This window comes from Harpia harpyja, chromosome 15 (genome assembly GCF_026419915.1).
Source record: "Harpia harpyja isolate bHarHar1 chromosome 15, bHarHar1 primary haplotype, whole genome shotgun sequence".
Lineage (NCBI taxonomy): Eukaryota > Metazoa > Chordata > Aves > Accipitriformes > Accipitridae > Harpia > Harpia harpyja.
The window spans coordinates 30,575,384-30,597,025 of NC_068954.1; the positions used below are offsets into that span (position 1 = coordinate 30,575,384).

Sequence of the window (21,642 nt, forward strand, 5' to 3'; positions counted from 1 at the left end):
TTTTTGCCCCAGCCATGAGAGCTGGCATCTCCTCTGCCAAACCTTAGTTACACCGGTGTGTGTCTGCCTGCCTGCACCAGAGCTTCTTTTCAATATCTCTCTTCCACCTGCCCCATCTCCAGGTTTCCCCTGCCCAGCCCACCCCCAGCACCGGCGGGCGACGGAGACGTACGGTTGACGAAGACCCGGACGAGCGCCGGCAGCGGTTCCTGGAGCGGAACCGGGCTGCCGCATCCCGCTGCCGTCAGAAACGCAAGCTCTGGGTGTCTTCCTTGGAGAAGAAAGCCGAGGAGCTCACGACCCAGAACATCCAGCTGAGCGTGAGTATGTAACCATGGAGGCTGAGCACAGCCCTTTGCCAGCGTTAGGACCGTCACTCCAGAGGGAACATCTTCGCTGTGCTGCAGAGACAACGTGCGTTTGGATGCTGCTCTCTGGAGCAGGATTGCTGCCTCTGTGCGTAGATTACAGTCCTTGCTTTTCATCCTGATGCTCTGCCTTGAACAGGCCATGTGGGAAGAGCGCTTCAGTGCTCTTGTTTCTCTCCCTGTCCCCCTCAAAAGGGCTCTGCCTCTGCCCATCAAGGCAGTAGCTCAAGGAGTGACGCCAGCCTCGGGAGCAGAGTGAGGCCCGGGCCCCGGGAAGCAGCTGTATTTGCAGAGTGGAAACCTCCCCTGTGCAAGGGAGAGCTCTCTGCTGGCACAGGGTCAGCAGAAGCAGTCCCAGTTCCCTTCCCTGCACGGTGGACCTGGCACCAGGGTGAGCAGGGAGGCTCTGCATCTGTGGCCTGCAGCCATACCGATTTTTTCTGGAGAATTTGGTTTCCCTGGCTCTCTGGCAGCACCCCCAGCATGCCTAGCAGAAGTGCAGCACATCTGAAAATACAGGCTTCGCTTCCATTGCCGTTAGCCCCCTTGTTAATGCTCTCAGCACTGGCCGAGGAGTGAAGGGTCTGCAAAGACTGAACTCGTGTCCGTTCTGGGCTTTTTCTTTCACTGGTGGCTAGTGACTCATGCCGTGGGATTTTTTCAATAGCACCGATCATGGCATTTTTAATCTCTTCCCCAGATAATTATAGAAACTCTTTCCTCAGGCAATTTTGAAATACAATTGACTGTGTTTCAGCCATTTCTCCAAACATTTCAATAGAGGAATAATATGCTTTTCAGGGGAATAGACCTGGTTTACAGAAGAAGCTCACAGAGGTACCGAGAGCTTGGAGGAGCTCTGATGTTCCCCATGGCCTGGCGTGGGCTGAGCTGGTTGTACACTCAGCTTCTTGCTCTGTTTAGTTTTCCATCAGAGCCAACAGCAAGCTGGAGCGTCTGACTCAAGCAGTTGGCATTAGCAGGAGGGCTCAGGCAAATGTATGTCCAGGATTAGATGATTAACATAGCAGTGGGGGCTGCTGGAGGGAAATGCTGCAGTCCATGTCTTGCACACTAAATTCCCCAAACCCAGAAACTTTGGATGTTCTTGGGCCAGAGGCATCTCAAATTAGACAACAAATTGTAAGTTTGCAGGGCACAAATTACGTTGCTAGAGGCTGCTGTCAAGAACATGAGTGATGCATACGTGCATGTTTGTTTTTCAATCTCAGAATGAAGTTATGCTACTGAGGAACGAAGTTGCTCAACTTAAACAGCTCCTGCTGGCTCACAAGGACTGCCCCGTCACTGCACTACAGAAGAAAACACAGGGCTATCTCGGTGAGTGATGACTTTTTCTGGTCCTTACTACCCTTTAAGTAGGTCTAAGCAGATGAAACCTGTGTAAGGCATAAAGGAAGGGAGTCTTCATCTTAGTCTCTGCTCCATCACTCTCCAGTGAGTGCACCTGGCAGGACAGGACAGACCTTGGTCCTCTGTTTTCTGCTGGTATTGCCTCCATAGCCTCTGTATTGAGGAGGATCCACCCAGGCTGGACCTGCAAATTTGCACTGCAAATTGGCACTTTAACCTGGTTTATAAGATCTTGCAACAAGGCAGTGAGGGCAACCATGGTGCGAAAGCGCCGAGGGAAGGAGGTAGTGCATCTCCCTCCATGTCTCTGTAGTGTGGAATATTTGACAGAGATCCGTATCTCCGCTTCTCCCTGGAGTGCGGGCCAGCATCTCTCCACTCGCTCCCAGGCAGCGTGCCAAGCACTTGATATTCTCTTTGAAGTTAAAAACTATTGCTGCTCTGAAAGCGAAGCCAGAGTCAGAAAAGGCCAGACTCTATAAATGACATCATGAGGCTCTATATCTCATTCTCTGCAATTCACATCAAATTGGCTCGGGTTTGGAAGTAAGAAGGCCTCTTTTTATCTTCGTTCCTTTCTTTCTTTTTTTTTTTTTTTTTTTTTTTTAATGCTGCCTATTTCATTATAATCAACCCGGGAGCTAAACATTATGTCTGGATTCTTATGTCATCTCTGCAATAACAATTCCACACTGTGGTATTTGTGCAAAGACTTTGGGAGGATGCTGGAGTCCCCTAGTGTTGCCTAGATTAACGGGATGAGAGGCAGGGATGGATGGAGATAAGAAAAGGAAGGGGGAGAAAACAAAAGCCAAGAAAGCAGGCACTGTCCTTCCTGATTGCCTCCTGATTCCCATCTCCTGGGTCTCTGAAATGCTCTTCGCCTGTGCGGTGAGGCACAAATACGTGCTGTACAGGGCCTGGCACAGCCAGTTTATTTTCACTCATTACAGTGACTCAGAGCTTGAGTAATGTGGTCGTGAAAATCCTCGCTGTCCCCCAGCCCTTGCAGACAGGTGTTCGCTCTGTGTATAATGCAGAGAGGCGACATGATTTTTCCTGTTAACTTCCAAAGTTTACAGTTCCTATTATTATTCCTCACAGTCTGTCTACTCCAATAATAGGAATTCATCACACATCTGAATAATAAAAATGAAATTCACACCTCCCTCCCCATGCCCCCCTCCCTGGCTGCCTTTTTTATTATTGAGATTTGTGACTAAGCAGGTCCTTAAACAAAAATGCCAGATTCCCTCGATGGAATTACAGCTGCCTCATGTACAGTTGGGTTGTTTTATTTGTAATACCTTGTAAATCTCCTTTTTGGGATGCCAAACTATTATATTGCTCTGCTCGACCTTCTCTCTCACCGCCAAGTCAGTTTTCAAATCTGCTGCGCTAGCCGCATCTTTCAATATGCTGGCGAAGGCCAAGCCAAGGTTTCACAAGGGAAGGTAAAACCCATTTGGGAAAGGGGTACAGTATTCAAGCACCTGGTAGAAAACTGAGCCCTAAAATAGTTTGCCAGTGCCCAGTAAGGTTGTAAACCTCTTCTCTGATTTTTTTTTTTTTTTTTCCCCGGGTGTCATGGGGTTTACCCTCTTGACGTGGAAGAAGTATCCCAGCACATGCCATTATTTCGCTCTTTTAAAGGAAGGTGACCGCATCTTACCCGTAATTCATCTAGCCAAGTGCACAGGAGGGAATTTCCTCCTGACATCTGTAGATAATGAGTGTATACCCCTAAAGAGAGAGGTCTGATTGCTCTCGCCTTGGCATTTGATAGGTCACAAATTATCCTCTGTGTTAGAAGCTCTGCCTGGGCACAGTGGGCTGTTTGTGGGAGAGAATCCAAAGTTTTGGAAACCAATCTGTGTTGCTCAGAAAAGAGCACGGAAGAAGGTCTCTGCCTTTGTTTGCCTCCCATGCCTTCAATCATATTGCTTCAAGTTACCGAAAGAAATCGAGCAAGCAAACAGTTTGTAATGGGCTTTAATTGATTTTAATGTTCTAGAGAACAATAAAGAGCAAACCAGGTAATTTATATAAAAAATGGCCAAAAAAAACCTGCCTTTGCAGAAGGGTTTCTGTTGCACGCTTTCCTGTGTGCTCACCCAACAGATGGTAAGGACTCTGAAGGAACTATTCAGTCTCTGGGCTAAATGGCCTTGAACCAAGTACCACGCCAGGAAACAACATGTAGGAAAGTTCATTTCTTATAATGAGGAAACAGATTTATTACGATAAAGGTTACTCTGGGTCTGCCATCCTTGGTGTGAAGCCTGCGCTTTATGCCTTCCTGGCATGAATTCAGTGAGATTCGGTGGTGTTTCTCCAAGGGATGTGGCCAGCCGGACCTGGTGGGTCATTCTGTCCCAACTCTAATCAGTTTTATTTCCAGTCCTCACTTGCTTTGCCAAGCAGCTGCTTGAGGGGGGGCCCAGCTTGGTGGGGGGAACTGGGATTCCTGTAGGGATCAGCCTCTCTGCTCCAGGCTGCTTTGGCTGGAAAGGTGAGTGTTAAGTAAATACCTGGCTAATTTCTGCACGCCCTCGAGGCAGAAGCAGTCTCCCATCCCATCGCCTCGCTGCTAACACGCACAGCCTCTCTCTAACCTTGTTTTCTTTTTTCCATCCCCTTCTTCTCTGGTCAAGCAGAAAGCCCAAAGGAGAGCTCTGAGCCCACCGGCTCCCCTGCTCCCGTCATCCAGCACAGCTCCGTGACGGCCTCCCCCAACGGGCTCAGCGTCCGCTCGGCGGCAGAAGCGGTTGCCACTTCGGTGCTCACTCAGATGGCGAGCCAAAGGACAGAACTGAGCATGCCGATACCGTCACACGTCATCATGGCTCCACAGTCGCAGTCTGCTGGCAGATGATGTCACAGCCTGTGCGTGTGACACGGAGCTAACCGCGAACTCGCAGCCGGAGAGACTGACCATTACTAAGTCCCTGATGAGTGGGGGCCGATAAGGATTTTTATTTCTTTTTTTTTTTTTTTTTTTCAAGTGAGTTAAGGGCAGCTATGGCGCTTCTTACACTGCATAGCCTGTACAGATCCTGGCCCCCAACCGCTGCCTTGCCATTGCCTGTCCCCACAGGACGGCCGCGGATTGAGCGCTTTTCTCGATCCTTCAGTTGACGATCCGTCAACTCAGAGAGTCATCTGAACACACAGAGCCTCACTTTGAAAAGCACCTTGAAAGGTTCACTTTCAGGTATCAGTTACATTAACACTAAACCTCCATGCTTGGTGGATCCCCTTGGCGCTTTCACTCTTCCAAGTACCCCCCCTCCCTCCTCCTCCACTCTCAGCAAAGGAAAACATAGCTCTTGGGAGGCTGTGACATTTAGTCGTGCTGTCAATGTATTTTATTTTTAACAGCATGCTGCTTCCAGGCATCTGCTCCCCCCTCTGCTCTAGCTACCTGAAACATTGCACCTTCGCACAAGAAGCCTCCTTGAGCTCTGAGGTTAAAGGAATCGAGGTTAGTCTTGTCACATGCTAACTCCCAAGATGCCAGTGACAGATTTGGACATGATGGGAGTGTAATCGCTGTAAATCAGTTTGTGCCCAACGGTTGGGAGAGGGGGACGCGGGGCCGGGTGGGGACACGCGTTCCTGGTCACTTGTGCCACACTGGGAGGTGCAGACGTTCACGTGCTGCTCTCGTAATGGGATGCTGTAGTTGCTGGAGAAAAGGTACCGTCTCTTCTAGCAGCGGAGGGGCTGCTCTCAGTCTTCCTTACAGTAAATTGGTGCTGCTCTGCGTCTGCTGGGACCGGTGCAAAGGCACTGTGGGAGGTACATGAAAGGAGGAGCCAGCCCAGCAGGCAGTAGTAATGCAAGTCCCAGAATTCATCATCTGCTCCCAACTCCACTGTACACCTTAGCAAACAAATCCCTCCATTTCCAAGGATCATCTCCTTTACACATAACCTCGATGACCTTAATAATGGTGGCCTTAAATCGTGAATTAGTTGCCTGTTCCAAAGGGAGAGAGCACAAAGTAGTGTTTCTATTTGCCCGGTCCTTTACCTCTTCTTCATGATTATCTTCTGCTCTCGGTGATGGAGTATCTGTTGCTTCCCAGCCAGAGCAAATGAAGGATTCACAGAGCTTCCAGTTTCACAGGGCAGGTTAAAAACCCAGCCTCGATATTGAAAGATGTTTGGAATCAGGTCTGCTTTCTTGCTGGGCGGGCGTAGCAGGCGTGTGTGTCTGTGTGTGCTTCCCGAGGCTGCCGCTGGCCCTGGGCAAGCAAGTGGAGTTGATAGTTTGGGAAGGGGTGCTTTTCAGGCTCTGGGAAGGAGCCTTGCCACAAGTCCGTGGAGCTGCGTCAGCCCTTGGTCTTCGTCTCCTTCTCGGGAGGTCCCTCCTCACCTGAGCTCTCGCCCACCTCAGGTTGCACTCGCCACTTTTGAGCCAAGTTTGTTTGTCAAAGTGATTTTGTTTGGCTTATCCAGACTTGGAAGGTTTCCAGGGACAGCAAAACCCAAAGCAAAGCCTGAGCAAGGAACCCGGATGGCATTATGGATGGGGAAGTTCAGCAGTTTGGTTCTTCTATCAATGGGATCTGTCTTCTTCCCCTCCTCTCTTTTTCAGGTTTTCGTCAACTTCTCGGCAGTATTGACTGCGGCGTTTCCTGGTTTGGTTTGTCTTGGCACAGTGCTGCTCTTGCGCGCCTCTGGTTTCTCTTGCTCATCTTGAGAGTCGTCTTGTGCGTAATCAGGGTCACTTCTGGCCTCGGCAGTTTGCACTTCTGGTTCAGATCCTGCGTAGCCCCCCCAGACCCGCCTTTTGTTTCTGTAAAACTGTTTCTGCAGAGTCTGTGTGTGGACAGATGTTTTGGCTCTTACTATCCTGACACGATACGTGTTTCTGCAGTGAGAGTGAGCTGTGAGAACAGGACATGGGGGGTTTGGCATACCTTAAATCCGTGTGACCTGGAGAAAAAGGGGTTTCAGCCAGGTGAGGCACACTGGGGGATCAGGACCTTTTTGGGGGGCCAGGATCTAAGACAGAGGGTTCACAGGAGGTACGAGATCCAGCCCAGCTCTGCTTCCTCTCTTGTTGCTGCTGCTGGATGCAGGCTGTAGACCTGTGACAGGGAACGGCACAAAACCTTCTGCTCCTTCGCATGGTCCAAAAAGGTGTAAAAATGACCCGTCTTGCAGCAAAGGGATTTGCTCTGGTCTTCAAATCTCCTCAGTTTGTTTCAGGGGGCTTTGAAACAAGTGTGTCTCTCTCTTCCTTTGTCTGGGGATAGCAGGAATGACAAAAATGTGTTGTAAACATATTTGCTTCGTCGCCCGGCAGCCGTTGTGTCCCTGTCCCTTGGTGCGTAGTGCTCGGAGCCAGGAGCTGGGACAGCGTGCAGGGAGCGAGCGGTTTTGTGTCCGGCAGTGCTGACTGTAGCTCACCAGCTCCTCCTAGGCTCACCAAGTGTTCAGCTCTGCAGAAAAACTCCGTCTGTCGAGGAAAAGTGTTCGTTGAAAGAAGAGAGAAAGGAGGAATTGAGCTCTGGGCTGATCCCAGCGCCGGTTCCTTGTTCGCTTCGTGGTGTCAGGGTCTGGTGGGTGAGGCAGAGGCGAGGAGCAGCTGGTGGCTTTGCTGGCAGGGTTGGGAGGAGGGAGCGAAGGGTGACATTGGAGAGGCAGCAAATCTGGGAGAGACACACACGCGGCAGTGTTAGCATCGAATGCAGCAGCTTCCCTGACCCCTTACTTTTACCCTTAGGGACTAGAAGTGACCCAATTTTGCATGACTGGAGAGCCGAGATCGCCCAGCCTGCCTGCGACTTTGTGTCCCACAAAAGGGCTTTCCCTGCCCTGACTGCTCCGACCCTTGAGACCTCGTAGCACCATCAGGCATCGCGAGGTACCTCAGACCTTGCTGGTGACGAGTCGGGGGGGTGCAAAGAGCAGCTTTTTTCCTCATCCCTCCGTGCCTCAGTGCTCCTGGTGTCATCAGTGCTGCCCTGCTCCAGCATCTCCCCATCTCGGCTCCCTTCCGCCTGCGAGTGCTTAGTGCCTTGAAAAACCTGCAATCCCATGAAAACGTGGTTGTAAAGCTCCAAACCTGGGCAGCAATAATCAGGGAACAAGTGTTTGACCATACCTTAACGTTTTATTTTTTTTAATTGACAGGGTTGCAGCTTTCCTGTGTCCCCCTTTGGGTGTGTTTTACCCCAACAGTATTCAATGCCTGCACTGCTGCTGCGAAAGCAGGTCCCGGAGCAGGTTTCAGGTCCCCGTTTCTCTTGCTGACAGCAGCCCTGCTCGAGGGAGGGAGACAAGTGGTGCGAAGCAGGAATCCTCCCAGCCTGGACAGGCTGAGCCCGCAATGAGGAAGCTAGCCAAAAATCCAGCATAGCTAACACATCTCCCCCCGCCAGCCTCAGGCAACGGGGGAGTTCTCCGGTCCCATCCCAGTGCAGTGGATGGATGTCCCAAGCCATAAATGTGATTTTTTTGGGGCTCATGGGTGAGGTTCATCCCTTGTTGGGGTCACAAAAGGTGCCTGGCAGAGCTGATGCTGAGCAGGTCTTAAACCTCAGGGGCTGAACGTTGCAACGCTGGGGTGGCTGTCACTTTTCCAGCAGGGGGGACAGGTTTGTTTTTTAAGAGGTGACTTCCCAGGCTTTTCGGACAGGAGGGTACATAGAGAGAGCATTTTTCACCAGCACTTTCTCCAGCACCTCCACGCCGGTAGAGCAGCCGTGCGTGGATACGTTGGGCTGCCCAAGTAATTAAAAGCCAGCTGCTGAAAAGCCAGGGTCGATGTGGTCTCCTCTCCCGGAGCCAAGCTGCCCGTGCTGCTCCCAGGGAGCCTTTGGGCTCCGAGGTGTGGAAATCCCCGCTGGGCACTTCACACAGCTCCAAAGAGCCAAATGGTGGGTTTCTGCCCCACATCATCTCCTCCTTCCTCATCGCTTCTCTTGGAGGCGGTTTCTTCTCTAGGTCAGCGTGGCAGTAACTGTAGAGGACGTGCTTTAGTTTCGGTGGTAGTTAGGGGTTGGTTTTGGTTGGGAAGACAGACTTTCTGGCAGGTCGGTGATGTGGGGTCCCCCCCAGACCCATGAGGACGGGTGAGGGTGAAGGTGGCTTTTTCTTCTTACGCCGGTTCAACTCTCGCTTGAAGGCTTTGCGGATGTCTTTGGATGGGGCAAAAAAAAACCCGCTGATTTCTGCTCCAGGATCATTTCTCCTGCTTTTCAGAGGCTCTCTGGGGGCTGGCAGCCACCCGGCCAGCTCTGCTTGGCAGCTCGCTGGGCACCTGCACTTTCCTCTGCCATCCCTCAGGCCTTAGCCGCGGTGCCTTAACCGAAACCCCGGTTAGTGCCGGTGTCAGTCCTGTGGCTTCCCACGCGCCTTTCCCCAAAACCCATCTCTGCGGTAGCGGTGTTTGGATCGGTTGGGATCTCCATCCTTCCTCCGTGGCCTAATGGATGGGGGGGAGAGCGGCACGGGGGCTCCTTGCAGGAGCGTGGGAAAGCCCTGCTGCGTTTAAAGGTCGCGTTTAGATTGTGCTCGGGTTGGGGAGAGCCCGACCGGTGGCATCGGCCGTTGGGAGTCGGGGGTTTTTATGGATCTGTCTTTGCTGTAATGTCGAATAGAAACAAATGGCTGAAAAACACATCCCAGGGCAGCCGTTCCCCTGCCCCGGGGCAATGCTGAACCCCGGGAGGGCTCGTGATGGAGGGGAGCGCTCCCTCCTCTCCCTCGGTGGAGACAAAGATCTCCTCATTGGCCTCCAAACACTTCAGGACTTGGGGGGGTTGGTGCCACCTTCCTCCCCCCCCCAGACTGGTCCCAGATTTCAATGGCTTAGCTGGGAAATATGTCATCTTTGGACTTGTGGAGCTGTTTTTGTTTGGTGTCATTCCCCCCCAGTTTTGTGGACAGGCGGGCTCAGGCAGCGGTGATGCTCTCCTGCCCCGAAACGAGCCCAGGAGGTGACAGAGGGACCCGATAGGAGGGTCCTGGGCGTCCCCCTGTTCCCCCCAGCTGCTTTGTAGGGCGAGCTTTGACGATCAATAACGGAAGAAGCCAAGAAAAAGGAAACACACACCACCACCCCCCCCACCCCCCGGAAAGCGTAACCACGAGGGTGTAGTATCTATAAAAAAAATACATATCTATGAGTATATACAGACCTATATAGACATATATCAACTTCCTGAACGGATGCGCAGCTCCTTATGCAACGAAATGGTTTTCTAGCTGTAACCCCTTCCCGCGGCCCCCCCCGGGCCCCGAGGGATCCCCTCCGCACAGGCTCCTGTGAGCGGGTCCTCACAGCCCCCGCGAGGGCCCAGGGACATGGGGGGGGACGCAGAGGGGGGGGACACATCCCAGCCCCCCGCCCCCCCCCCCCACCTCGGCCGCGTCGTACCGAACATGTAATGTGCCTTTTATTTATGCTGCAAATATAACATTAAAATATTACCCAGGAGCTGGTGGCTGCTGCCCTCTGCTTCGCTGGGGGGGGGGGGGGGGGGGGGGGGGGGTCCTGCTCTGTTGGGGACAACCCTGGTGTCACCTTGGACAACCCTTGGCCATCACCTGCCTGGGGGACACGGCGTGGGGTGTCCCTGGGGTGACAGTTTTGGCTGTGACAACCCTCGGCCATCACCTGGGTGACACTGTCCGGCCATCCGACCGGCTTGGGGACACGGGGGGGGCTGTCACCCCCCCGGCTGACACAGCAGGTGAGCCTGCGGGGAAGAAGTGTGGGGGGGAAGTGGCTCGGGCCACCCTCGGGCTGAGGATTTGGGGTGATTTCAGCTGGATTTGGGGGGGGGGGGGGGAGATCCCGGGGAGCGGCGGAGCCGCGGCCGCCCCGTCGGGGCTGCAGGAGCGCGGAGCGGCCGCGGGGTGGCGGCAGCGGGACGCGGCGGAGCGGGCGGGGGGTCCCGGTGCGGGGCTGGGGGGGTCCCGGGGACGGGACGGGGAGCGGGGGGGGGTGTCTCGTTCCGACGGGGCGGGCAGCCCCGGTGGTGCCGGTTGAGGGTCCCGGGCGGGGAAGGGGGTGCGGGGCCCTCCCCGTTCGTCTGTCCGTCCGTCCGTCCGTCCCCGGGGGCGGCTGTCGCGGCTGGTAAATGGGTTTAATTAGCGGCGCCCGGCGGCGGCGGGGCCAGGATTGATCCCCGCAATCTTCCGCTCCCCCGGGACCCCCCCGGCGGCCCGGCCCGGCCCGGCTATAAAAGGCAGCGAAGGCGGCGGGCGGCCACGGTGGGCGATGGCGGGGCGGCTGCTGCTGCTGCTGCTGCTGCTGGCGGGGACCCTGCGTGCCGCCCGCTGCTGCCCCGGACCCCCCGGCCCCGGTACCGACCCCGACCTCGACCTCGGCCCCGGCCCGGACCCGGTGAGCCCCGCGCCGCGCCGTCGGGGCTGGGGGGGGGGGGGGCAAGCGGGGCTGCGGCCGGGGACCGGGCTTTTCGGGTTGGGGGGGGAACGGGGGACGCCCCCCCCGGGCCCGGGGCTGCCGTGACCCCCCCGTCCGACCCCTCCACAGGTCGCCGCCGCCCCCCCGGGGCCGCCCCCCCCCGCCGCCGCCGCCGCCGCCCTGGGCGCGCTGCTCCGCTCCCTGCAGCACCCCGACCGCAGCCCGGGGTCCCTCCTCCAGCCGCAGAGGTGAGCGGGACCGGGGGGGGGTACCGGGGTGTGTGTGGGGGTCTGGGGAACACCGGGGGAGCCGGGCAGCTGCGGGGCCATCGAGGGACCCGGGTGTTTGGGGACACCGGGGGGACCCGGGTGGTTTGGGGGCACCCAGAGGGGATGGGGGGGCAGCCTGGCCGGTGCCGGGATGGGGGTGCCCGTTGGTGTCCGTCTGTCCGTGTACGTCTGTCCCTGGCCGTGTCCCTCACTCCGTCCGTTCCCATCTGTCCCGCTGCGTCTGTCTGTCCCGCTGGCTCCCTCGGTCCCCTTCCGTCTGTCTGTCCCCACCGTCCCCATCCCTGTCCGTTTGTCCATCCTCTTCCGTCCCCTTTTGTCCCTCTGACCCCATCCGTGCCTGTGCATCCCTTGTCCGTCCGTCCATCCCCATCCGTCCGTCCGTCCCCGTCCGTCTGTCCCGGTCGGCGGGTGTCAGCAGTGCGGTGTCCCCACCGCAGGTTCGGGCGGGGGCTGCAGGGGGGGTCCCAGGCCCGGCTCAGCCCCCGCAGCTGGGACCCTCCGGCCGCCCCGTTCTGGACCATGGCGACGCCGCAGCGCTTCGGCCGCCGCCGCTGAGCGTCCGTCCGTCCTTCTGTCCGTTGCTGGAGCCGTCCGTCTGGAAAGCCGTCCGTGAGGCCATCCGTGAGTCCGTCTGTCCGTGGGTTCATCCGTCACCCAATAAACTGGTGCCACTCGCCCCTGAACACTTGCTCTGGTTTTGCCCCTGGGGGACTGGGGGGGGGAGACCTGCCCCCTTTCTGCCCCCCCCACACCCCACAAATGCCCCCCCCCCAAATGCCCCCCAGCCCCCCCAAAAAGACACCAACGCGGGGAGTTTACAAACCCCCCCAGCTTTATTCCCGGGGGCTGGTTGGCGCCTCGGGACCCTCCTTGCTCCCGGGGGGGCCAGGACGGAGGATGCCCCCGGGCCCTGAGGTCTGTCCGGGCTCTGTCTGGGGGGCCGCGTGTCTGTCCGTCTGTCTGTCAGCAGGTCCAGGTGCCCACAGAGTGTGTCAGTGGGGCTGGGTGTCTGTCTGGGTGTCCGTGGGTGGGTCTGGGTGTCCACCAGTGGGTCCAGGCATCCGTCCCGAGGTCCGTGTGTTGGTCGGTGAGTCCAGGGATCCGTCTGTGGGTCTGCCGGAGTGTCTGTGGGTCCGTCCGGGTGTCAGTGGGTGGGTGGAGTGGGGGGGGCTCACTTGCCCCCCGCCATGATGCGGAGGTACTGGAGGGCGTTGCGGGCGGCCTGGGAGCGGGCGCCGTCGCGGGAGGGGGCCGCGCCGTGGCACACCGTGGCCGGCTGCGTCGACAGCTCCACCAGGCACTGGTGCAGCCCGCTGAGGCTCAAAGCATCTGAGGGACGGACGGACGGACATGGGGACGGGCCACCATCACCCTACCCCCCCCACACCCCCCCAAACCACCCACAACACCCCCTCCCCGAGCCCGGGCGGGGGCACCCATGGGTCTGGTGGGGTACCCGGAGAGGAGGGGATGCTCACCGATGTCGAGGTAGCTGATGGCGAAGCTCTGCTCCTCGGAGAGCTCCTGCAGGAGGGCGCAGGCCCCCGCACCCATGGGTGCCAGCGGGTGACTCCGCAGCTGCACGATCTTCTCACCCGCCGAATTCCGTAGGGAGTCCCAGGTGCAGCCGGGCGCTCGGCCCCGCAGACCCTCCAGCCTGGGGCCCGCCTGTGGGGACAGGGCGCTCGGGGACCATCCTGACCCCCCACGGGGACTCAGGGACCATCTGGACCCCTGCACGGGGATGTGGGGGCTCAGGGACCACCCAGAGTCCCACGCAGGGACACGGGGGCTCAGGGACCCTCCGGACCCCCACGTGGGGACATGGGGGCTTGGGAATTTCAGAGACTCCAACACAGGGACACCCGTGGGGGTTCGGGGACCACCAGGACCCCCGTGCAGGGACACCCTTGAGGTACAGGGGCTCAGGAACCACAGGGACCCTACGTGGGGACACCCTGGGGACACAGCGGCTCAGACACCGCCAGGACCCCCAGACATGGGGACCCCTTTGGGGACAAGGAGGCTCAGGGACCCCCAATGTGGGGCCACGCCAGTAACGTGGGTGCTGTTGGGACCCCCACGCAGTGTCCCTTCGGGAGACATGGGGGCCTGGGGACTGCAGGACCCGCCCCCCCATTCAAGCACCCTCCATGGGGACCATGCCCACCCACCCAGGGACACCAAATCCAGAGGGTCCCCCCCCAGGTCACCCTTGAGTGTCCCCCTGCCCTACTGCCCCCCCAACTTTAATCATTGGGCGTCCATAAGCCCTGAAATAGGGGGTACAGATGTGCCCGTGTCCCCTGTTAACCTCCCAGGGTGATCTTGGGGTGCCTGTGTCCCCTGTTAGCCCCCCCGGAGTGGTCTCGGGGTGCCCGTGTCCCCCGTTAACCCCTCGCCGGCCGGTACCATGGAGAACTGGTCCTCCTCCACTTCGGCCTCGCTGCCCTCCCGCGGCTCCATGGGGACGTTGTGGATCCGCACCAGCATCTTGGCGGCCGCGTTGCGCTTCGCCAGCTTCTTGGAGGTGCCGCTGCCTGCGGGGAGGGGACAAGGGACACCGAGGTGAGCCTGGCACCCTGTCGTGTCCCCCGACATGCACCCGGGGTTGGGGGGGGTGGGGGGGGGTTGCCCCGGCCCCGTACCGATCTCCACGAAGCGCTCCACGCGGCAGGTCATGGTGAACTCCTTGCGATGCGCCGGCCCCGACTCCTGCGTCACCGTGTACTCGGGCAGGCGCCAGCCCTTCTGCACCACCAGCTCCTGGGGGTGGGGGGGGATGACACACAAATGGGGGGGTCTGGGGAGGGCAGCGCCACAGATCCCCCCCTGAAACGGGGAGAGCTGCCTCCAGAAAGGAGCTGCCATCCCCGAAACAGGCAGGGCCAGCCCCAAAATGGGTCCGCTGCCTCCCAAATGGGAATAACCGTCCCCAAAATGGGGATAATAGTCCCTAAAATGGGTCCACTGTCCCCAAGACAGGGATAACTGTCCCCAAAATGGGGATAACCATCCCCAAAACAGGGATAACCATCCCCGAAATGGGGATAACTCTCCCCAAAATGCATCCACTGTCCCCAAAATAGGGATAACTGGTCCCAAAATGGGGATAAACATCCCCAAAATGGGGAGAACTGTCCCCCAAACGAGGAGAACTGTCCCCAGAATAGGTCCACCGTCCCCAAAACAAGGATAACCGTCCCCAAAAGGGGCAAGAGCACCCCCCAGCTGGGGAGAGGAAGCCCCCAAACGTCACCGCCACCCCTAAAATGGGTAAGGTCACCCCCAAAGGGGCACGGCCCCCCCTGGATAGGGATGGCCATCCCCAAAACAGGCTCGTCACCCCCAAAACGGGGACGGCCACCAAGTCGGGGCGGCGGGGGGCACGTCTCCTCTTGTCCCAGCCCATGGTGTCACCCACCTGCAGAGCCCCCACGGGGTTACACTCCGACTGGGGGGGGGGACACGGGCGTCTTCATCTCCAGGGGGGTGCCCCTGCGTGGGGCAGACGGGCACGGCATGAGGGGGGCACGACGGGGAGACAGCTCTGAGCCCCCCCACGCCAGGACCCCGAGGTTGGGGAGGCAAGGAGGTGTAACGGGGTGCCGGGAGCTGAGCTTTTGGGGGGGCACGGTGCTCCCCCTGCCCAGGCCCGGCACCTGGGTGCCCCCCACCCCATTACCTGGGCGAGGGTGGGGGCGCGGCGGGTGCTGGGGGGGCGGCCACGGGGCCGAGCTCAACCGGGGGCTCTGGGGGGAAAGGAGAGCTTGGGGATAAAAGGTGAGACGTTAACACCCGAGCTGGCCCCCCCAAACCTCTCTCCCTGCCAACGCCCCAGGCACCCCCAGCCCCTCGGGTACCCCAAATCCTGCCAGGCACCCCCAATTCCCTTGGGACCCCAGATCCCCTGGTATTCCCAACCCCCCCCCAGGCATCCCCAAGTCTCTTGGTTCCTCTAAGACACCCCTAATCCCCCACCGCCTCAACCCCTGCCCCGGCACCCCTAAATTCAACTGAGCTGCCCAAACCCCCCCAAATCCCCTGGGATGCACAAGTCCCCCAGCATCCCCAATCACCCTGGGTACCCCCAAACTCCCCTAGATACCCTCAAGCCCCTGCAGACCCCCCACAAACGCACCAGGCCTGGGTGCCCAGCACCCCTGGGGTACTCCCAATCCCCTGGGTACCCCCAGACCACCTGCGCACCCCCCACCCAGCACCCCAAAGTTCCCCTAGCACCTCCTGGACACACTCAACACCCTCCCCTGTGCACCCAGCACCCCCCGGGCCCCCCCCAGCTCCCTCCAACCCCATCCTGCGCTGCACCCTGACCCCCACCCTGATACCCCAGCACTCTGGGGACCCTGTCCCCGCCTCACCTGGGCTCCTCGGGGGCGGTGGGCTCCAGCATGTCCCCCCCTTTGAGCAGCTTCAGGGCCACCTCGGCCGCTTTGTGCTTCGCCGCCTTCTTGCTGGGCCCCTGCCCTGGGGGAGACACCGGCTGAGCGAGGGTTGGGGGGGACGCCTGGGGCCCCCCCAAACCCCTCGCAGACCACGGGCTGTGCTTACGGCTGCCACAGCCCAGGGGTCAGGGTCCTGGGGGATCCCTCTACCATAACCCCGGCAGCGGGGTGCCAGGAGGTCCCCGAGTGTCCCAGGCATTGGGGTCCTGGGTGATCCCCCACCAGGACCCACTTTTTGGGGTCCCAGGGGATCCCCAGGTATCGATGTCCCAACCGATCCCCCACCAGGACCCGCTTATAGGGGTCCCAAGGAATCCCTGAGTGTCCCAAGCATGGGGGTCCCAGGTGATCCCCCACCAGACCCTGCTTTTTACAGATCCCAGGGGATCCCCCACCAGGACCCACTTTTTTGGGGACTCAAGGGATCTCCGAGTGCCCCAGACATTGGGGTCCTGGGCAATCCCCCACCATGATTCACTTTTTGGGGGTCCCAAGAGATCCCTGAGTGTCCCAGGCATTGGGATCCCAGGCGATCCCCCACCACAATCCACTTTTTGGCATCCCAAGGGATCCCTGAGTATCCCAAGCATCGGGATCCCAGGTGATCCCCCACCAGGACCCACTTTTTTAGGGATCCCAGGGGATCCCCCACCACAACCCACTTTTAGGGATCCCCCAGCACATCCCCACCATCCTGGGGACAATCCCCGTGTCCTCACTGTCCCCCCGCTTCCACATCCCAGGCAAGCGAGATCCACCCCAGGTCACCCTCTCCGGGCTGTCCCCCCACCTCACCCCCTGCCGGCGTGGGGGCGAGGGAGGTGAGGCAGGGGGACAGCCTGGAAGCAGAGGGTGTCAGGGACCCACCGGTGCAGCTGATGTCCCCAACGGTGACACGGAAGGTGAAGTTGGGCTGATGGGCTTGTCCCTCGGCCTTCAGGAGGTCGTAGCCGGGGGTCTTGCCTATGCGAGTGCCATATTCCTGCAGCAGGCTGATGGGCGTCTTCCCGGGGTTGGCGGCCAGCATCTGCTCCAGGCTGGGGACAGGGCTGTCACCAGCCCGAGCAGGGGTCAGAGGGGACCGGTGAGGGTACGGATTGGGGGGGAGCGGCGTGGTGGGAGAGGCTGGCACGGCCCACGCGGCGTGGGGACGTGGGTGGCATCGCCAGGCAGCACAGGGACACAGGGACAGGGGTGGCATCACCACACGGCATGGGGACACAGGGATGGGGGTGGCACCACCGTGTAGTGTGGGGGCATGGGGACAGGGGTGGCACTGCCATGTAGCGTGGGGGGCATGGGGACAGGGGTGGCATTGCCACACAGCATTAGGACACAGGGAAAGGGGTGGCACTGCCATGTAACGTGGGGGTGTGGGGATAGGGGTGGCATTGCCACATGGCATTGGGATAGGGGCACAGGGGTGGCACTACCACACGGGATGGGGACATGGGGACAGGGCTGTCACCAGCCTGAGCAGGGGTCAGAGGGGACTGGCGAGGGGGGTAAAGTGGGGGAGGATGGCATTGACGTGGAGAGCGGGGATGCGGGGACAGGGGTGTCACTGGTGTGTGGGGGTGTGGGAAAAGGGGTGGCATCACCACATGGCGTGGGGACATGGGGACAGAGGTGGCACTGGCGTGTGGAGACATGGGGACAGGGGTGGCATCGCCACTTGGCACGGGGAGACAGGGACAAGGCTGGCACCAACAAGCAGCACAGGGACACGAGGACGAGGGACGAAGCCTCCACGCAGGGTGGGCTGGCATTCACCACGTGGCACGGGGGACACGGGGACGGGGACGGAGCCCCCGGGTAGCGTGGGGGACAAGGGGAAGAGGGGGCTGGTACCGGCCACACGCCGTGGGGACACGGGTGACACCGCCACAGAGCACGGGGACAGGCCTGTAGCCCCCACACACACACACACGCAGCGTAGAGCCCGGTCCCACAGACCCCGGTAACCGAGGGATAACCCCAGGGGCCTACCGGTAGGCCTCAACCTCCCTCTCTCCGTCAGGAGAAGGATAATCCCGGTTTGGACGGGGGTGGGTATCCCGGGAAGGGGGGGAAGGAGGGGGGTATCCCGGGAAGGAGGGGTTTGGGGGGGGTAGGTGGGTGTCCGGTACCTGGGGAAGCCGCCGCTCCGCCTGGCCCCGCCGCCCGCCCCCTCCTCGCTCATCCCCGCCGCGCTCCGTCCCGCCGCCCGCGCCGCCAGGGGGCGCCCGCTGAGGCCCCGCCCCGCGGGGGATGATGGGAAAGGAGGGGGGCGCCGCGCGGGGGATTGTGGGAAGCGTAGTCCGCCGCCGGCAGCTGCCGCTTCCCCCCCGCCCCCTCCCCCGCGGCGGACTACGCTTCCCACAACCCCCCGCGCGCGGGGAATGCTGGGACGGTGGAGGACGCGGGAGGCGGGGCGACGTGGCGGTGCCGGGCGGGGGGGGGGGGCGGTCCTGCCTCAGTTTCCCGCTCTGGACGGGGGCGGGGGGGGGATAAGGGGGGGGGGGGCATGGATGGGGACAGGGACAGACGGACAGGGAGGGACAGGGACCCATGGATGGGGACAATGGGGACAGGGACAGACGGACAGGGAAGGACAGGGATCCATGGATGGGGACAATGGGGACAGGGACAGACGGACAGGGAAGGACAGGGATCCATGGATGGGGACAGGGGGGACAGGGACAGACGGACAGGGAGGGACAGGGACCCATGGATGGGGACAATGGGGACAGGGACAGACGGACAGGGAAGGACAGGGATCCATGGATGGGGACAGGGGGGACAGGGACAGACGGACAGGGAAGGACAGGGATCCATGGATGGGGACAATGGGGACAGGGACAGACGGACAGGGAGGGACAGGGACCCATGGATGGGGACAATGGGGACAGGGACAGACGGACAGGGAGGGACAGGGACCCATGGATGGGGACAATGGGGACAGGGACAGACGGACAGGGAAGGACAGGGATCCATGGATGGGGACAATGGGGACAGGGACAGACGGACAGGGAGGGACAGGGACCCATGGATGGGGACAATGGGGACAGGGACAGACGGACAGGGAGGGACAGGGATCCATGGATGGGGACAGGGGGGACAGGGACAGACGGACAGGGAAGGACAGGGATCCATGGATGGGGACAATGGGGACAGGGACAGACGGACAGGGAGGGACAGGGACCCATGGATGGGGACAATGGGGACAGGGACAGATGGACAGGGAGGGACAGGGACCCATGGATGGGGACAATGGGGACAGGGACAGACGGACAGGGAAGGACAGGGATCCATGGATGGGGACAATGGGGACAGGGACAGACGGACAGGGAGGGACAGGGACCCATGGATGGGGACAATGGGGACAGGGACAGACGGACAGGGAGGGACAGGGACCCATGGATGGGGACAATGGGGACAGGGACAGACGGACAGGGAAGGACAGGGATCCATGGATGGGGACAATGGGGACAGGGACAGACGGACAGGGAGGGACAGGGACCCATGGATGGGGACAATGGGGACAGGGACAGACGGACAGGGAGGGACAGGGACCCATGGATGGGGACAATGGGGACAGGGACAGACGGACAGGGAAGGACAGGGATCCATGGATGGGGACGGGGGGACAGGGACAGACGGACAGGGAGGGACAGGGATCCATGGATGGGGACAGGGGGGACAGGGACAGACGGACAGGGAAGGACAGGGATCCATGGATGGGGACAATGGGGACAGGGACAGACGGACAGGGAGGGACAGGGACCCATGGATGGGGACAATGGGGACAGGGACAGACGGACAGGGAAGGACAGGGATCCATGGATGGGGACAGGGGGGACAGGGACAGACGGACAGGGAAGGACAGGGATCCATGGATGGGGACAATGGGGACAGGGACAGATGGACAGGGAGGGATGGGGGTCCATGGATGGGGACAATGGGGACAGGCGGGGTGGGACAGGGACAGACGGACACAGAGGGACAGGGGTCCATGGATGGGGACAGGGGGGACAGGGACAGACGGACACAGAGGGACAGGGGTCCATGGATGGGGACAGGGGGGACAGGGACAGACGGACAGGGAGGGACAGGGGTCCATGGATGGGGACAATGGGGACAGGGACAGACGGACAGGGAAGGACAGGGACCCATGGATGGGGACAATGGGGACAGGGACAGACGGACAGGGAAGGACAGGGATCCATGGATGGGGACAATGGGGACAGGGACAGACGGACAGGGAGGGACAGGGACCCATGGATGGGGACAATGGGGACAGGCGGGGTGGGACAGGGACAGGCGGACAGGGATGGATGGGGGTGCACGGATGGGGACAGAGGCGGCGTGGTGGGGACAGATGGACGGGGATGGACAGGGTGGGACGGGGACAGATGGACAGGGCGTGAGAGGGATGGACAGGGACAGTGGGGACAGGCAGGGTGCGATGGGGACAGACGGACAGGGACAGACAGGGTTTGGTGGGGACGGCAGCAGGGTGGGACGGGGACGGATGGGGACCGATGAGCAGGGGACGGTGGGGACAGACGTGGTGTGATGGGACAGACGGACGGGGACAGACAGGGAGGGGGACAGACAGACGGACGGGCAGTGATGGGGACAGGCCAGAGGTGACAATGGTCAGACTGGGACCAGCTGGGACCGTCAGGGTGTGACAGGGACAGACAAGGAGCTGTGGGGACAAATGGACGCCTGTGCTGAGAGCAGACCGGGAGCACTGGGAATAGACTGGGAGCAGTGGGGACAGGGGACACCTGGACTGGGAGCACTGGAGTCAGACTGGGAGCACTGGAGTCAGACTGGGAGCAGTGGGGACAGAGATGCCTGGACTGGGAGCACTGGGAATAGCCTGGGAGCAGTGGGGACAGGGGGACACCCAGACTCTGAGCACTGGGGTCGGACTGGGAGCACTGGGGTCAGACTGGGAGCATTGGGGACAGAGATGTCTGAACTGGAAGCACTGGGGACAGAATCACACCCAGACTGGGGGCACTGGGGACAGAAGCACACCCGGACTGGGAGCACTGGGAATAGACTGGGAGCAGTGGGGACACCCAGACTCTGAGCACTGGGGTCGGACTGGGAGCACTGGGGTCAGACTGGGAGCACTGGGGACAGAGATGTCTGAACTGGAAGCACTGGAAGCAAACTGGAAGCACTGGGGACAGAATCACACCCAGACTGGGGGCACTGGGGACAGAAGCACACCTAGACTGGGAGCACTGGGATGGCACTGGGGCCCCTATGTGGTGCTGGTGCCAGTGGGGGCTACTGGGGGGGTCCCGGGGACCCCGGTCCTTGCCCTGGGGGGCTCCTGGGGCTGGTATAGGGGTGCTGGTATGGGGTCCTGGTACCAGTATAGGGGTCCCGGTGCTGGTGCCAGTAGGGGGATTCTGGTGCCAGTATGGGGTGCCAGTGCCGGTATACGGGTGCCAGTATAGGGGTCCCGGTGCCAATATGGGGTCCCAGTGCCGGTATAGGGGTCCTGGTCCCGGTGCCAGTATGGGGTGCTGGTGCCGGTATGGGGTGTCAGTGCTGGTATAGGGGTGCTGGTGCCCATATGGGGGTTCCGGTGCTGGTATAGGGGTGCCTGTGCTGCTATAGGGGTCCTGGTGCCTGTATAGGGGGGTCCCGGCACCAGTGCCCATATGGGGGTGCTGGTGTCAGTATAGGGTGCCGGTATGGGGGTCCAGGTGCCAGTATAGGGGTCCCAGTGCTGGTATGGGGTGCCAGTGC

General features: G+C 60.3%; 3 protein-coding genes across 9 annotated transcripts in view; 2 read left to right on the top strand and 1 right to left on the bottom strand.

Moving 5' to 3' along the window:
• The window catches only part of LOC128152032 (cyclic AMP-dependent transcription factor ATF-7), a 69,877-nt gene extending 60,169 nt beyond the window's left edge, over nucleotides 1-9,708 (top strand). For all 7 annotated transcript variants that reach the window (XM_052809988.1, XM_052809987.1, XM_052809990.1 and 4 more), the window contains 3 exons: nucleotides 123-320; nucleotides 1,601-1,709; nucleotides 4,400-9,708. In XM_052809988.1, the coding sequence (XP_052665948.1) occupies nucleotides 123-320; nucleotides 1,601-1,709; nucleotides 4,400-4,617 (525 nt within the window). In that variant the 3' untranslated portion in view covers nucleotides 4,618-9,708. The remainder of the gene's footprint in view (nucleotides 1-122; nucleotides 321-1,600; nucleotides 1,710-4,399) is intronic.
• Nucleotides 9,709-10,982: 1,274 nt separating this feature from the next.
• NPFF (neuropeptide FF-amide peptide precursor) lies at nucleotides 10,983-12,102 on the top strand. The gene is made up of 3 exons (XM_052809411.1): nucleotides 10,983-11,108; nucleotides 11,259-11,377; nucleotides 11,857-12,102. Exons 1-3 carry the CDS (start codon nucleotides 10,983-10,985, stop codon nucleotides 11,972-11,974), a joined length of 363 nt encoding a protein of 120 aa, XP_052665371.1. The 3' UTR covers nucleotides 11,975-12,102.
• A 131-nt stretch (nucleotides 12,103-12,233) lies between these two features.
• On the bottom strand, nucleotides 12,234-18,132 carry TARBP2 (TARBP2 subunit of RISC loading complex). The gene is given in 10 exon segments (XM_052810011.1): nucleotides 12,234-12,748; nucleotides 12,898-13,087; nucleotides 13,832-13,959; nucleotides 14,068-14,185; nucleotides 14,844-14,885; nucleotides 14,887-14,917; nucleotides 15,105-15,188; nucleotides 15,802-15,907; nucleotides 16,753-16,934; nucleotides 18,015-18,132. Coding segments are annotated over 10 exon segments (1,092 nt in total). The 5' UTR covers nucleotides 18,068-18,132; the 3' UTR covers nucleotides 12,234-12,590.
• Nucleotides 18,133-21,642: the final 3,510 nt, after the last annotated feature.